A 15005-nucleotide genomic window follows, 5' to 3' on the forward strand; every position below is an offset into this window, starting at 1 on the left:
CTTTCCACAGAGAAAAGGGCTATCCTCCAAAATACTAACCATTCGCCGAGGTCATAAATTACCGACTGGCGAAATATGAGCATTTTAAAAAAATACAGAGAATGTAAACAAAGATTTATCATCATGACTTGACAACGCCGAGGCGAATGCCATCTGAGTATAAATAGAACTTGTACAAAATATAAACCCTATGTCTCTGTTCTTGAGTAACGGATTACCAAACTGAAACGAGTCAATATATTGGCGAAAATGCCCTGAGGGCTAAAGAGATTATGACAGCACCGAACGGTGAAGTAATAACATAAATATATCGGTACATCTGAATAAGGGAATAAGTCCAATTTACTCATGACGAGATCTGCGCGTGAAGGCCAGATCTGAAACCCATGCAAACACATCAAATGTACCAAGTTTGCCGCTAGGCGGTTCTGTAAATCCAAACGAGAAGAAAACGTGACAGGTATAACAAACCCAGAACCTCTCTGCAATCAATAACATTCAACAGGAAATCACAGTCGTAACCTATCTATGCAACGGAGATAACTGTAAGGGTTCTCCACAGAGAATACCCGGCAGCGGAAATGGGAAGACCGTATTGGAAAGCAGAGATCTGCACCAAACCATACATGGTAGTTCATAATTGTAACCATTAACCATTATCAAGTAAACAGGCTTGAATGCCGATAATCATACCTGTGTGTTACCGGAGGATTGTTTGCAGTGCGAAGTCACCATGGGTTCGCCGAAGCATAGCAAATGCGGCTGCACAAACTCAGTAGGGAAATGTAAACACTGTAAGTAACACTCCTTTGATAACCAAGCCGTTAAATCATAGGCAAGACGGAGAAAACAATGTTAATACCTGCGAGGATTGATTATGGGCGGAATGCAGTCCTCGGAGCGTTGCAGGTTGAAGGAATAAGTTTGTTGGAGTCGAGCCAGAGGAGGGACATTGAACCAGGTCCGCAAAGGCCGCGGACACCAAATAAACTCTAACACGGCGGAGAGACGCTTAAGTATCATCGATGACCTTTGAATAATCTCCAGCCCTCCGATCTCCGGAAGAGATCCGGGCCGTTGAAGTATGGCGGGAGTCACTGGCGGTGAGACCAAAATCTGCATTACCAAGGTATCACATGGCCGGAGAAACCAGGCCATGCCACCTGCCCCGGAAGGACAGATTGTCTTAAAGGTAAGTATGACCTGTCACCTGATAGTACTGCGGCGGGACCATCAAAGCCCATGCCCATTAATACAGTGCCATTGGAATATCTATGGTAGGTGCTGTAATATGAATAATGTATACATTTTTAACATAGTTGCTATTAGGTTGATGCCGCGTGGTAAATACAACAGTGAGCCATAATATAGTAACTTGAGCCAACGATATATATGGATATGGTCTCATATAACTTTAGTTAATGCATGCCAAATGTTTATCGTGTAATGTATTCTAATTAACACATGCCAATGATACATATGTGTATGGTTTAATGTGTAGATTATGGTTATAAAGTGTAATGTGTACACGTGAGACCGGATTACCTTATAGAGAGCATTGAGTTAAAAGATTGGCATTTATATATTTAAAAAAAAAATTATGTATATGTAAAAATAGGTGTGACAACGTGGTTTTTTTCGCATTGCACTTGTCCCCTTTGCAGATCCAGCGTTCGACCGGACGAACCAGTTATAGAATCTGTTAGATTAGGGCATTTTCCGGCTACAATCACGGGACCATTTGGCGTTCAGCACGACCAACTAGTTTTGGAATCTACTAGATTAGAGCATTTTCCGGCTACAATCCCGGGACACATTGCTTCCGAAAGCCATAACAATCTGAATTCAGTTCAAGGGCAAACTGCATGCTTCGAAGAAGAATATAATATGCAGAACCGAATAAATATATTATGCTGCTGTACGTAGGCACTGTAGAGATCAGATAGATGTTTAGTTAGATAGATGTTTCGTTGGGATGTAGTCTAACTGTTTGGTGGGAGGTTTCGTCTTTACATTTTTCTTAGTTTAATTTCTAGCGCGATTATATTGTAAGACTATATCGTATAACTGAACGCTACTCCAAGGGAAATTTCTTGAATTGAAAAAAAAAAAACAAAATAGATGTTGCAGATGGTACACCGTATGATCTAAATTGTGATGCAACGATCTTTATCATTTATGAATCACAAAAGAAATAAAAATTGGGTCTCGTGGACCTTCTGCTTCTGATCCAGGCCTTTAGTAATCGGGTTGGCTTATTTCATTGGTCTCTGTAGCCAAATCTATACATATATATAAATTATTTATTCAAAGTTTCTTGCATCAAGCTATGAAAAAACTTTATTTTTGTTAATATAAAAAATTATTTTCATCACCGAAATAGATTATGAGGTAATTTTTGATTTTTCATGAAAAAATAAATTTCTTTTATAAATTGGCTGGTCGGTTGTATCTGAACTTAGCATCGATTCGATATTCCTTTTATTGTTTTATATTTCTATAATTTAATTGTGTATTTTCTGTATTTCCTGGGCCCCTTGAAGAATAATAGGTTAAACGGTTATTACAATTACCGATTAAACGTTTATTACAATTTTCTAGTTTATCATATATTCAAAAATTCGAAAGTTGTTTTTTATATTGCTTCGAAGAGAAAAAAAAAATTGCATATAATATAATTATTGACGTGAATAGCCCTAACTTTGCGGTGAGATAAACGATTCCCTTCCACCCAATCCAAAATCTCGTTTGCATGTGGTGTTTAGCTAGCCTCCTTCCATTGATGATCCAACAAGCTTCTTCTCCATAAAGAAGAAATCGCTTTCTCTTTAATAATTAGGAAAATGTTGCCATGAGTGCCGGAAATTATATCGAAGCATTGCATCCTTTTTATGTGAAACAGTAATTTGTCAAGGCATGCAAGCTGTTTCATTCTTACAAAGGATAGTCTTAAATACCTATACCGTTAAAAAAATTATAAAGTTTACAAGCCATTGTGCCTTAAGAAAATGAAAACTGGTAAATAAAGAAAGGAAAATATCAAAAATTGATTTAAAAAAAAAAAAAAAAATTGTTTGCAATACTCTAATGTTGTTAGAGAATCACTGATTTCCATGACCTAATTCTAATGTTTGAATATGATTTAATAATAAAGAGAATTAGTTTTTTTATAATTAACTCTCCAAAGTGGATGAGAATTTCCCTCTCAGTATAAAGGCTCCTATTTCATGTTAGGTGTGAGACCAAACCAAGTTAAAGTTGTTAGTGCCCACGGTATTCATATATCCACGGTATAGCTCATAGTATGGGGTTCACAGTGATGTAACGAAATAATTTTTGTATAGAGCCAGAAAGAAATATAAAGTGAGTGAAATATAATATGATTTCCATTGTGATAATAAAAATCTAAAGAAACATTTTCCTCGTGGTTTTTCTCTAAATGGGGTTTTCCACATAAATCTATATTTGAGTACAATTTTTATTTTAATTGTTGTTTTTTATTTTGATTATTGTTTCAGCTTTATTGGGGTAATAGCAAAGAATTTGGACAAAAAGGCCATGGCCACAATTCATCAGTATTTGGCAAAGAAAGTATATTTTAATATCACTAGAGAGAAGACAATAGAAGGGTTATGGGAAAATCTACATGATATATATGAGAGAAAAAATCCATCAAAGAAAGTATTCTTAATGAAGAAGTTTTACAATATCAAGAATAAGGAAGTGTTGTGTAGGAATTTGATAGAAATTGCAACTGCTAGAGATTTCAACCTGAAAAAACAAGAGACACAATTTTACTCAGCTGATCTGTGGAATGGAAATCACAATTTCGAACAACATGCATAGACATGCAATAAGAAAAACCACAAATACACAATGATTTCTAGGGGAACCCAACTCGTAAAGCCCCCTCAAGTTTGTTCACATTAATGAGCTGAATAGAGAAACTATTACACTTGCTTGCTCCAGCTCTGAGAACTTAAAAAGAATAATTGTTCTCTTTTCTCAATGAGAAACTTTGACCAACACTTAGCTAATTATTTACTCATATAGCCTCCAATTTCCTTGCACATTCCTCGACGAAATTAACTCCTAAAACATAGGAATTTCCTACTATTTTCTTCTATGATTCTCAAGGATTGATCTCCTCATTGCATGTAACAATTGTACTCTCAACTAGTATACAACTCTTGTTACATTACCTTGTCATCTCTACTTCAGTTGAGGAATTCAAATTCCATGCATGTGTAAGCTATTTTGGGTTGATTGATTAGCTAATTGACATATCTTTGAGTTAGACTATTATCTCACGGCACAATTGACCTTCAACTGACCCTATCAAAAGTTAGAGGTCAATTAACTGAATCCAACTCGAAAGAATTGAACTAGATTGCTAAAATTTAGCAATCACACTTGCATAACTGAATTCCAAGCCCCTAACTTGATTTTACTAAGCTAACTAAGTGACAAGAGCCATGCCACACTAACTAATTTCCTCCAAGTTGTATCACTATTATGTAAATTTGATTTACTCAACTTTACAAAGGATAAAGTCAAATTGAACCTTTCTTGCTACACGTTCTAATGTGTTGAATTATATAATTAGGTTTGGTCTTCATAACGTCTCATGTACTCTTGATTTTATGTCATTAATGTAAAAGAGAAATAAAATTACATGTGTTATTTAATAAAGCATGAAACTTCATAATAAAAATGTTCTAGTCAAGTACCCATTGTGTTTATAGGGTTTGTCATAGAGTTTGGAAGTAAAAAGAGTCATTATCATATGTAATAGACCTTATTGGGAATCTCGTAACTAGTCAAAAAAATTCTTTTCAGTAAAAAGGTGTCAAAGTACCCCTCTAAGATCAATTCAACCTCACTATGGAAAGTTAGCCCTGTTGAGGTTTACTCAAGCTCCAAGAATGTTTATATAAAAATAATATTCGACCTCATTTGAAGAATATTATGAATCAAACTCATTGAAGCTTAAAAGAAGGATAAGAAAATCAACGAAGAAGAGGAAGGATAAAAGGAAGAAAAATTGAAGTTTAGAAGCCTATTTATATCTCTATTCTCTCACATGTGCAAATTGTAGCTAGGATTTTTTCAGTCACAAGTTCATATTGAAGTTATCCTTCTAGAAGTCCAAATAGTGTTGCTGAAAGATCATGTTCTAAGGTCGAGTATCTAAGGAAATAAGATCAAGCCATTAAAAGAAGAGAGGAGGCCTAAATCAACCTCTTTCTCCTACACGTGTGATGTTGCAGTTGTTGCATGGGGGTTGAAAAGTTGCAAACCTAAAGCAGAATCCAAAATCCTAAAAAGAAGGCCAAAATTTGAAATTGTTTTACTAGTGTTGACTTTGTGGAAGAAAACTTAATCTAAAGGAGGTTGAATTGGTCTTGGAGGGGTCTCAGTCTTTCATCTAAAGGGACTTGTAAGTTTTCATTTGAATTTTCTATAAGAAGAGAATAATTTCTTATGGGTTTTCCTCTCTAAGAGAGGTTTTGGCCATGGTTAGAAACCTACATCCTATGTCCATTTGTTCCATTGATCTTCATGTTTTTGGTAGTTGTTGAATGATAAGAACACTATAATAATAAACATAAGAATAATCTACATTTAAATACTACAAGTTGAAGTACATAACATCACAAGCAATTATCAATGTAAAGAAAATTCACCCCTAATCTAGCTGCCCTAGATTTCTCAACATGGTATCAAAGCTAAGGTGATAAGGAAAGGTAGCTTGAAGATCATTCAAATAAAAAGGATACGATAGGGCCGAGCATAAGAAGGAAGAGAATCAAAATAATAGATTCATCACATCTTAAGACCCTCTCACCTTAAAAGAACTTTTGGAAGAACGAAATCGACCTTAAAGACCCTACCTCCATCACATCATATAAAAGAAGGAAAGGCACTACACACTTGAAGCATCTTGGAAAACCTCCCACATTCTACATTAACATCAAAAGGAGAAATAAGACATGTGATCTTTGAGGAAAGGATCACACCTTAAGCATCTTGAAGAAGAAGCATTGTCATTTTGAAGAAGGAAGATCATCCCTCCCTCATTATAAATCTCACACTCTAGTGGAAGACATCATCCTCAAGGAGGCATATTCATTTGTCAAGTAAGTACTTTATATTCATGTCTCAATCAAATCAAATGACTACCTTCTGTAAGGAGAATGACTTTTTGCGACACCAAACTACCTTGCATGGAAGAAGAGAATAGATTTGATTCTCACATAAAATGAATCTTTTTATTATGTTATGGGTTCCATAACTAAGCCTCCTCAAGATTAGGATCAAGCATTATCAAAATATATGAAAGGAGAAATAAGGGCTCGGAGAATACTCATTGAATCTATCGAGACTTCTCGCATTCCCTTTGTAGCAAAATTGAAGTCATCAAAATATATCTATGACAAGTTGGTAAAGTTGTACTCTGTAAGAATAGCTAGGGAAATAATAGCCTTAAGAACTGAATTATTCAAAATGAAAGTATTAGAGGAAAAATTGGTAGATTAATATATCATGAAGGTGTCTCAAATTAAATATCAACCATAAGAGCTTTGAGAAACAATGTCAGATCTAGTGTTGTGGGTGAGACCACCCTAGGGATTTGGTTTGAGAACCCCAATAGAGCAGAGGGCAAAACACAATAGGAAATGCTTAGGAAACCAACATAAATGCTTATTCTACTTAACTATATAGGAGTGTCGTTACTCAGATGTCCTACATTTGGGTAGATCCCATAGGGTGAAAACCCTCAGCTTCTCCTGATGTTCTTGAAACCTGAAAATTATTCAAATAGAACATATACAACGGTAGAAACATAAAGCATGTTCATGATATTAACCTTCAATCATATAAATGAATGACTAATTATACATCATTATAAGTTTCATAAATGAATTACAACATAACTTTATCCATAAACACATTTAATATCGGAAACAGAACAACACTCCTTTTATTGAAGTTAGCTACAGGTAAAGTGGAGAAATATGACCTGAGTCCTCATACAACTCCAATTGGAACCGTCCTTCAGATCCGTCCTTTCCTGGCCTTCAGCAATCTTCCTCCATCACAAATACAAGGATATCTCAGGCAAGATTAAGGATATCTATAACAAGGAAACAAGGGTTTCATGAAGATTTAGGTAGTGCAGGAGGCACAGGTATTCATCAGACTCGATCAGGATAATCTCACTATAGTATCAATATCTCATATCTTTTCCCTTAAGGCCTTCCCATGGAGGTTTATTTATACTTCTCCAAATTAGCTTTTTCAGTTGGGAAACAGTTGGGCCACAAGCAATAGGAAGTGAGTAAAAGGTAAAACCCATGAACTCCGCCCGAAATTAAGGAAATTCAATTTTTTTAAGTGTTTTAACATATGTACATGAGTTGGGTATATGCTGACCCATGTGTATACACTTTTATCACAAGGCAAAATAGTGTATAGGGAATAAAACACTATTTTTTAAATTTTGGACCAACTATGGAAGGAAGGGTTGCCCTAAGCCATAATTAGAGCATCAAATCTACCAACAGTGGCAAATGGTGCTATAACATCTAGAGATGACCACTTGTGTACTCAATGCACTACTGAAAAATTGTATACTTTATATCAAGCATCTATGAAAAGAAGGAAGCTACACCATTCAATGATATATGGTCATTATGTAATATTGAAGAGGCAATATTAAAAGAAAAGGACAACGTTGAATCAAATGAACCAACACAAGCATTTGAAACTTTGTCAAGAAGGAAAGGAAGGATTGAAAAATTTCAGCCATGAAAGAAATTCCAAAGAAAATTGACATGTCTAAGATTCAGTGTTATGAATGTAATGAATATGGGCAAACAAGAGGAATTATCCTAAACTCAAGAAGGGAAACAAGAAAAGGAAATAAAGAAGTGAAGCCCATGTAACCAAAGAAGTGGAAGAACCCGATGAGAAGAAAGAAATGAAAGAATAAGTGAAATATCTCTATTGTTAAATGTACCCCATACATTTAGTGCATTTTCAATTTATAGAAGTCATGGTAGAAAGAATTGCAGTCATGATAAGATGCATTGGAGTGGTATTGAGATGGGTTCATATTAGAAGGATAGTTGAAGTATAATATTTCATGGTTGAAGAAAGTCATCTAGCAAGATTGGAAGACAAGAGCTCATCACACCTCATGTCATTAGAATGAATTATTTGCAGAAAAGGATCATACAATCATCAATATACTCTGAAATAAACATTGTTGAAAAGATTCATCGCTACATGAAGAAGAAATTGTTACATAAATAGTCTACATTCCACTTAATGTGGGATCCACAATTTAGAAGGATGAAGATATGATGACATGAAGTGAGACATAATGGTTTGATTGAAGTATTTCCCATATTCAAACAAGGGAAAAGGAACCTAAGGAAGTCTAGATGACCATATGAAGAAAGAGGTATGCATACACTAGATAATTTTGTGATAGATAGACTGAGTCATGCATTCATTTTGTTTTAGAAAAATGATGATTGAAATGATCTATCTCATGAGCATGTTTGAAGAAAACAAATCCCTTATGGTTGATGCATGAAGGAATATATACAATATTCCTTGAACTCTTATACATGGTGATAGAATCAACATTATCTAACCTCATGAATAATATGAGGAAGTGGACAATAATTGTTCCTTTAAAGAAGGAGCTATGCATAAAAATCCCAAGAAAAAAATAAGTGAAGAAGTTGAAAAGAGAGTTTGTAAGATGCATCTACATGGATAATCAACATCTAATGTAAAGAAGGATTGGTTATGATATCTCCATGAAGAAATTATGAGAAACCCTGATAAGTATGATGAAGAAGGATAACCTTGGAAATGGAAGCCTTAGAGATGGATTCATATAGAAAAGGATGTTGATGTTGCAGAAGAAGATGATTTGAAATCATAAGAAGGTTATGTTTTGATGTTCAATTTTGACTTTCGAAAGAAGGCATCTGGTTGGATTGGAACAAGGCTACCGACAGAAGGTATTAGAAATTCACCTATAGCTAGTACACATAAATTTGGATGGATGATTCTAAAAGAAACATGTCTTGGAGGAGGTAGTTGTATGAAGAATAGCCAGATGATGATAAAGAAGGTCACTTTTCACTGGAAATAAGGGTGGAATGGCTAACATTAATTGGTTCAACATTATGCTTCATTGAAGGAATGTGATGAGAAAGATGGTTGAATCCCTATGAAAAAAAGTTATGGAAGAAGATGGATCCATGATATAGAGGTTGAAGTTTATTCATGACTGGATTATGGAGGAAAAGGAGCCCTACAAGTAGTTGACAGTAACATGATCTCCACAGAAGAATAGATAGTTGTTACTTTAAACAAGTCCCTAGTTAAGAGGGAGCTTATATATATTCCTTTCATGTAAAGCAATGAGTGAATCCTACTTAGTTGAGAGGGAGAGATAGACACATCATTCATGTCTTCACATCATGAAGAAAGAATTGAGGATTTGGTAAGCATCTGAGGTTGATACTTCTTGAGAATAGAAGTAGTCTTAAGAGCCAATACTTTTTGAGGATGAGGTAGGGCATCGAATAGGAAAGAGTAGTCAAAGAGGAGATTCCTTTAGGATCCATAATTCCAAGACGGGAATGGTCCTAAAAGGACATACCTTGTGAATATATGGATGGGGTATGTACCTTGAGAGGCAATGATGAAGATGTCTATAAATCATTGTCTCCCCAACATTGTGCTCTACTCTAATGGAGAGATAGTGTTGTTAGTCAAGGCTTTGCTATATGATAATGTTGGTTGATATGATGAGATCCATTAATATTAGTTGAAAAAGGTAGCTTATGAGATGACTTACCAATATGACTTTTCTTATGAGATTTCTCTAGTATGAGAATGTCCATGTACCATTAACATTTTATGAATATCTCACTACTTAAGAGGGAGTGTTGAATTATGTAACTAGGTTTGGTGTTTACAATATCTCATGTATTCTTGATTTTATGTAGTTAATGTAAAATAGAAATAAAATTATTATTATTTTTTATTAAATATGAGGTTTCATAGTCAAAATGTTCTAAATCAAACACCCGTTATGTGCTTCTAGGGTTTGTCATAGAATCTAGAAGTTAAAATAGTTGTTATCATATGTAATACACCCTTTTGGGCACATTGTAACTAGTCAAATATTTTATTTTTAGTAAAAAATTGTCAAAGTACCCCTCCAAGATCTGTAATTTTTAACCCTGTATAGAAATTACCTGCAAACGAATTCTATAAAAAATAAAAAAGGATGAGAATATAAAACAAATACACAGATATTTTCCCCTAGATCCCAAAACTGCGACTACCAGATTAATTTTTCATTATGTTCTTTTCAATGTTACAATACATATATATACATGCCAAAGCATTCATAAACCCCAATCCATTAAACCTAGATTAGAACATAAACGTAGTTCCCTTGACTGGAACTAGAAAATCCATGGGTAGAAAACCATCATGCCCAAAATCATGTGCATAACCCATGCACAAAAATATAGATAGGTTTTCCCATCATGCGTGTGCAACTAGTCGTGGAAATAATATAACACACACCCAACATTCTCCCACTTGTTGAATTCTTTTCCACACAGGGGGTCACAGGAAAGCTTAGTAATTGGTCCAACCCTACAACGCTGATTGTTTCTCTACACCAACAAAAACTCTCAATGCTCATAAACTTCGTCAATGCATCTACAAGATTCTTCAAAGTGTCCCTCTTTACCAGCAACACCTTTTTGTCCTCAACCATATCCCTCACAAAGTCATATTGAACATCAATGTGTTTTGTCTTTGAATGATAAGCAAGGTTCTTTGCCAAGAAAATTATAGTTTGGTTGTCATAATCTGTCCTTATAGCTCGTTGTACTAACCCCATACTTCAATACAATTTCTCCAACCAAATTGCTTCCTTGCTTACATGAGTGGCTTCCATGTATTCTACCTCTATAGTTGAAAGTGCCACTATAGGTTATCTCTTTCTCATCCAACTGACTACAACCCCAAATAGGTTAGACACATACACACCTGTAGATCTTATCTAATCCATATCTTTAGCTCAGTTTGCATCAACAAATCCACATATGTCCAAATCTCTGTCCTGAGCAGCCTTTAAATTAGTACGTACCCTTTTTACCATGTCCTCCATTTCTTTGAGCATTTCTGGCCCCAATCTTAATTTGTCCTCAAGTCCACCCCAGCTTGAGGGTGTACGGCATTTCCGCCCATACAAGACTTCAAAGGGGCTCATTTGTGTTGACATGTGATATCCGTTATTATATGCGAATTCAACCAAATGTAAATATTCCTCCCACTGGGTTGGTTTCTGCATTACGCATGCTCTTAACATGTCCTCCACCACTTGGTTCACTCATTCTGTTTGACCATCGGTCTGGGGATGATAGGCTGTGCTGAATTCAGCTATGTTCCCAGTTCGATAAACAATGCTCTCCAAAAGGTTGACGTGAATTTCACATCACAGTAGATATTATTGTCTTCGGAAGTCCATGCAGTTTGAACACATTCTGGATAAAAATGTGAGCAATTTGCATAGCCATGTAAGTGGACTGCACGGGTATAAAGTGTGCTGCCTTACTCAGTTTGTCTACCACTACCATAATAGAATCATTGTTCTTCTTTTTCCGAGGCAATCCTGTTATGAAATCCATAGAAATAGTTCCCCATTTCAATTCCGGAATGGGTAAAGGTTGTAATAGCCCTGCTGGGTGTAGATGCTCCACTTTAATCTGTTGACACTCCAAACACCGTGCTAAGTATTCAGCTACATTCTTTTTCATTCCGGGCCAATGGTATTCTTTTCGAAGTGCGGTGATCTTTTTTTGGTACCCCAGATGTCCTCCATAGTGGCTGATGTGAAACTCACCCATCATCAGATTTTTAATACTATTTTTATTAGGCACATACAACCTCTTATTATAATATAGCATTCCAGCATCATCTAATTCATATCCCTGCTGATTTTTTTCGCTGGAAAGTTGTTGTACTTGCTGTTTTATTTGCTGGTATTCAGCATCTTGATCTGCGGTTGTTTTTATCATTTCAATCAATGGATTCTTCCATTTACTGGACAAAATTTCATACAAGCATTGCACCTTCCGACTTAATGCGTCGGCCACGCGGTTCTCCTTGCCTTTCAAATTCTTAATTTCAAAATCAAATCCACTTAAAAAAATCTGCCTAGCAAGCTTTCCTCGTATTTAAGGTAGGTTGGCTGAAGTAATTTGTCAGACTGTGGTGGTTTGTTAGCAACAGAAATTTTCTCCCCATGAGACAATGCCGCCACATTTTCAGTGCATGTATGACGGCTGCTAATTCTAAATCGTAGGCAGAATATTTCTGCTCATGCTCCTTTAGCTTTCTTGATTCGTAAGCGATCACTCTTCCTTCTCGCATCAACACACCGCCCACACCCTCCTTACTTGCATCAGTACATACCACGTAATCCTTATTAGGATCAGCTATACTCAAGATGGGTGTTGTGGTGAGTAAATGTTTAAGTTGCTCAAAGCTTCATTGACACTCTGAGGTCCATTTGAATACCCTTCCTTTTTTCTGTAACGAGGTGATAGGGTATGCTACCCTTGAAAAACCTTCCACGAATCTTCTATAATAACCAGCTAACTCCATAAAGGACCTGATGTCAGCCACATCCTTTGGTACGGGCGATTCCATTATGGTCCTTATCATTTCAGGGTCCACTACAATCCCCTCTTTTGTGATTATATGGCCTAAATACTGTATTTCCTCCTTGAAGAAATCACACTTGTTGAACTTAGCATACAACTGGTGTTCTCGAAGAGTTTGTAGTACTAACCTGAGATGCTCCTCGTGCTCCTCCTTAGAACGAGAGTATATCAGAATATCATCAATGAATATCAGCAAAAATTTATCCAAGAACCTATGAAACACGCTATTCATTAAACACATAAAGGTGGCGAGTGCATTGGTCAACCCAAAAGGTAGCACTACAAACTCGTAGTGCCCATACCGTGTTCTGAAAGCTGTTTTAGCAATATCTTCCTCCTTAATCCTGATTTGCTGGTAACCTGATCGCAGATCGATCTTAGAGAACACTGTCGCACCCTTCACTTGATCGAAAGGTTCATCAATCCGAGGTAAAGGATATTTAGTTTTGACCGTGAGCTTGTTCAGCTGACGATAGCCTATACACGTTCGAAGAGTTCCGTCTTTTTTCTTGACAAATAACACTGGGGCTCCCCATGGAGATACACTAGGGCGAATATAATTTTGTCTAACAGCTCTTGTAGTTGCATTTTTAATTCTGTCAATTCAGGTATGCTCATTCTATAAGGTGCCCGCGACACTGGTGCTGCCCCCGGTGTCAATTCGATGGTAAAGTCTATATCTCTTTTAGGTGGCAGCCCTGGTATCTCCTCTGGAAAAACATCCGCAAATTCTTTTATTACAGGAATGTTTTCCAGTGTGGCTGTTTTATCCTTTGAATTTGCATAGCCTACCTGAATGGCATAAATTTGACATCTTTTTCTGATACATTTAGCTAGTTGGGATGCAGTGATCGGCCGGATCTGCACTGGGCGCTTAATCCCTTGCATTTCCTGCTTCTCTCCAAAGTCATCTTTGTAATAAATGGTTTTCATCTTGCAGTTTACTAGTGACCAGTGTTTTTCTAACCAATCCATCCCAATCAGAACATCATATGAATCCAGAGGAAGTACATTCAAATCTACCACTACTGGCTGTCCCGCTATGGTTAAAGAGCAGTTATTAATTTTTTCCAAGACTCATCTCTTGGCCCCCGTAGCTAGCTGTACCAGCCATGGATTCTTGAATTTTTCAGGTTGTAGCTTACATGGTTCTACTATCTTTGGGCTAATATAACATAAAGTAGCTCCTGGATCAATTAGAATAGCTATAGAAAGACCTGAAATTTTACCTTCAAATTCCACCATAGTCGGTTGGTATTCCGCCTCACGATCGTACAGGGCTACTTTAATCATTGGTACGCTACGTCCCACATCGCCAACAGTCGATGCCTCATGGATTTGAGATATCTGGTCAATTCCCTTCCGCTGCGGGCAGTTTTTGACGAAGTGTAATCCTCCACAACCCCAGCATTGAACTGGGGGTCTGGCCATTCCTTCGCCCTCCAGCCTGACAGGTTGTTCACTCACTCTAGATTCACTGATTGGCTTAGACCTGAGTGAACCTCTTTGTACAGTTCTGTTGTTCCGCCCTTTACTAATTCCCTTACTTCCACTGCTGCGACTTCCTTTACTGTTCCCAACTGTTTTATTACCTCTTTTTTCATTCCATCTTTTGTTTGGAGCATCTCCTTTCTGTTTATTCTGCTGGTAGCAGATTCTAGCCTTGTGGATAGCTTCATCCATCGTCCTAGGATTGTCAAACTCAATCCTTTCTCGTATGTATAGGGGTAAACTACTAACAAATCTTTGCACCTTGGCTTTTTCTTCTTTAATATAGGGTACATATGAAGTAGGGAGGTAAAATGGTTGATAAACTTGTCCATAGTCTGTAGTCCCAACCGTAAATCATGGAATTCCATTGCTTTTTCATCATAGAAGCGCTCGGTCAGATATCTTTCTTTGAATTATTTCTGAAACTACTCCCATGTTATGGTCCATTCGCTTACCCCCTTGACGATCTTAACTTCCTCCCACCACAGGGTTGCTTTACCTTGTAACTAAAAGATGGCCAATCGTGCCTTCAGGTTGTGGTCATATTCATACAGTTGAAAATATTTGTTCATGTTAATTGACCATGCTTCAGCCGCTTCTTCCTGTTCCCCATCAAAATGTGGGGGTTTAATTTTTCGAAATTCTCCCTGTAGTTCCACTCTCTGACGTTTTGAAGTCTGCTGTTCGAATGCATTATCAGAATGGTCCTCCCTTTCTTATGATTTTTCAGGTTCTGTT

The 15005-nt window shown here is 36.6% G+C and overlaps 1 protein-coding gene across 1 annotated transcript; it reads right to left on the bottom strand.

The window, feature by feature from the left end:
* Positions 1–416: 416 nt before the first annotated feature.
* On the bottom strand, positions 417–1250 carry LOC149161644 (uncharacterized). The gene is made up of 4 exons (XM_089434953.1): positions 1151–1250; positions 863–1011; positions 694–762; positions 417–610 (listed from the first exon to the last, which is right to left on the bottom strand). Exons 1-4 carry the CDS (start codon positions 1248–1250, stop codon positions 527–529), a joined length of 402 nt encoding a protein of 133 aa, XP_089291079.1. The 3' UTR covers positions 417–526.
* Between the last annotated feature and the right edge of the window lie 13755 nt (positions 1251–15005).

Source organism: Pinus tabuliformis, chromosome 5_2, assembly GCF_031772625.1.
Source record: "Pinus tabuliformis cultivar Carrire ecotype Pingquan chromosome 5_2, CPIR1, whole genome shotgun sequence".
NCBI lineage: Eukaryota > Viridiplantae > Streptophyta > Pinopsida > Pinales > Pinaceae > Pinus > Pinus tabuliformis.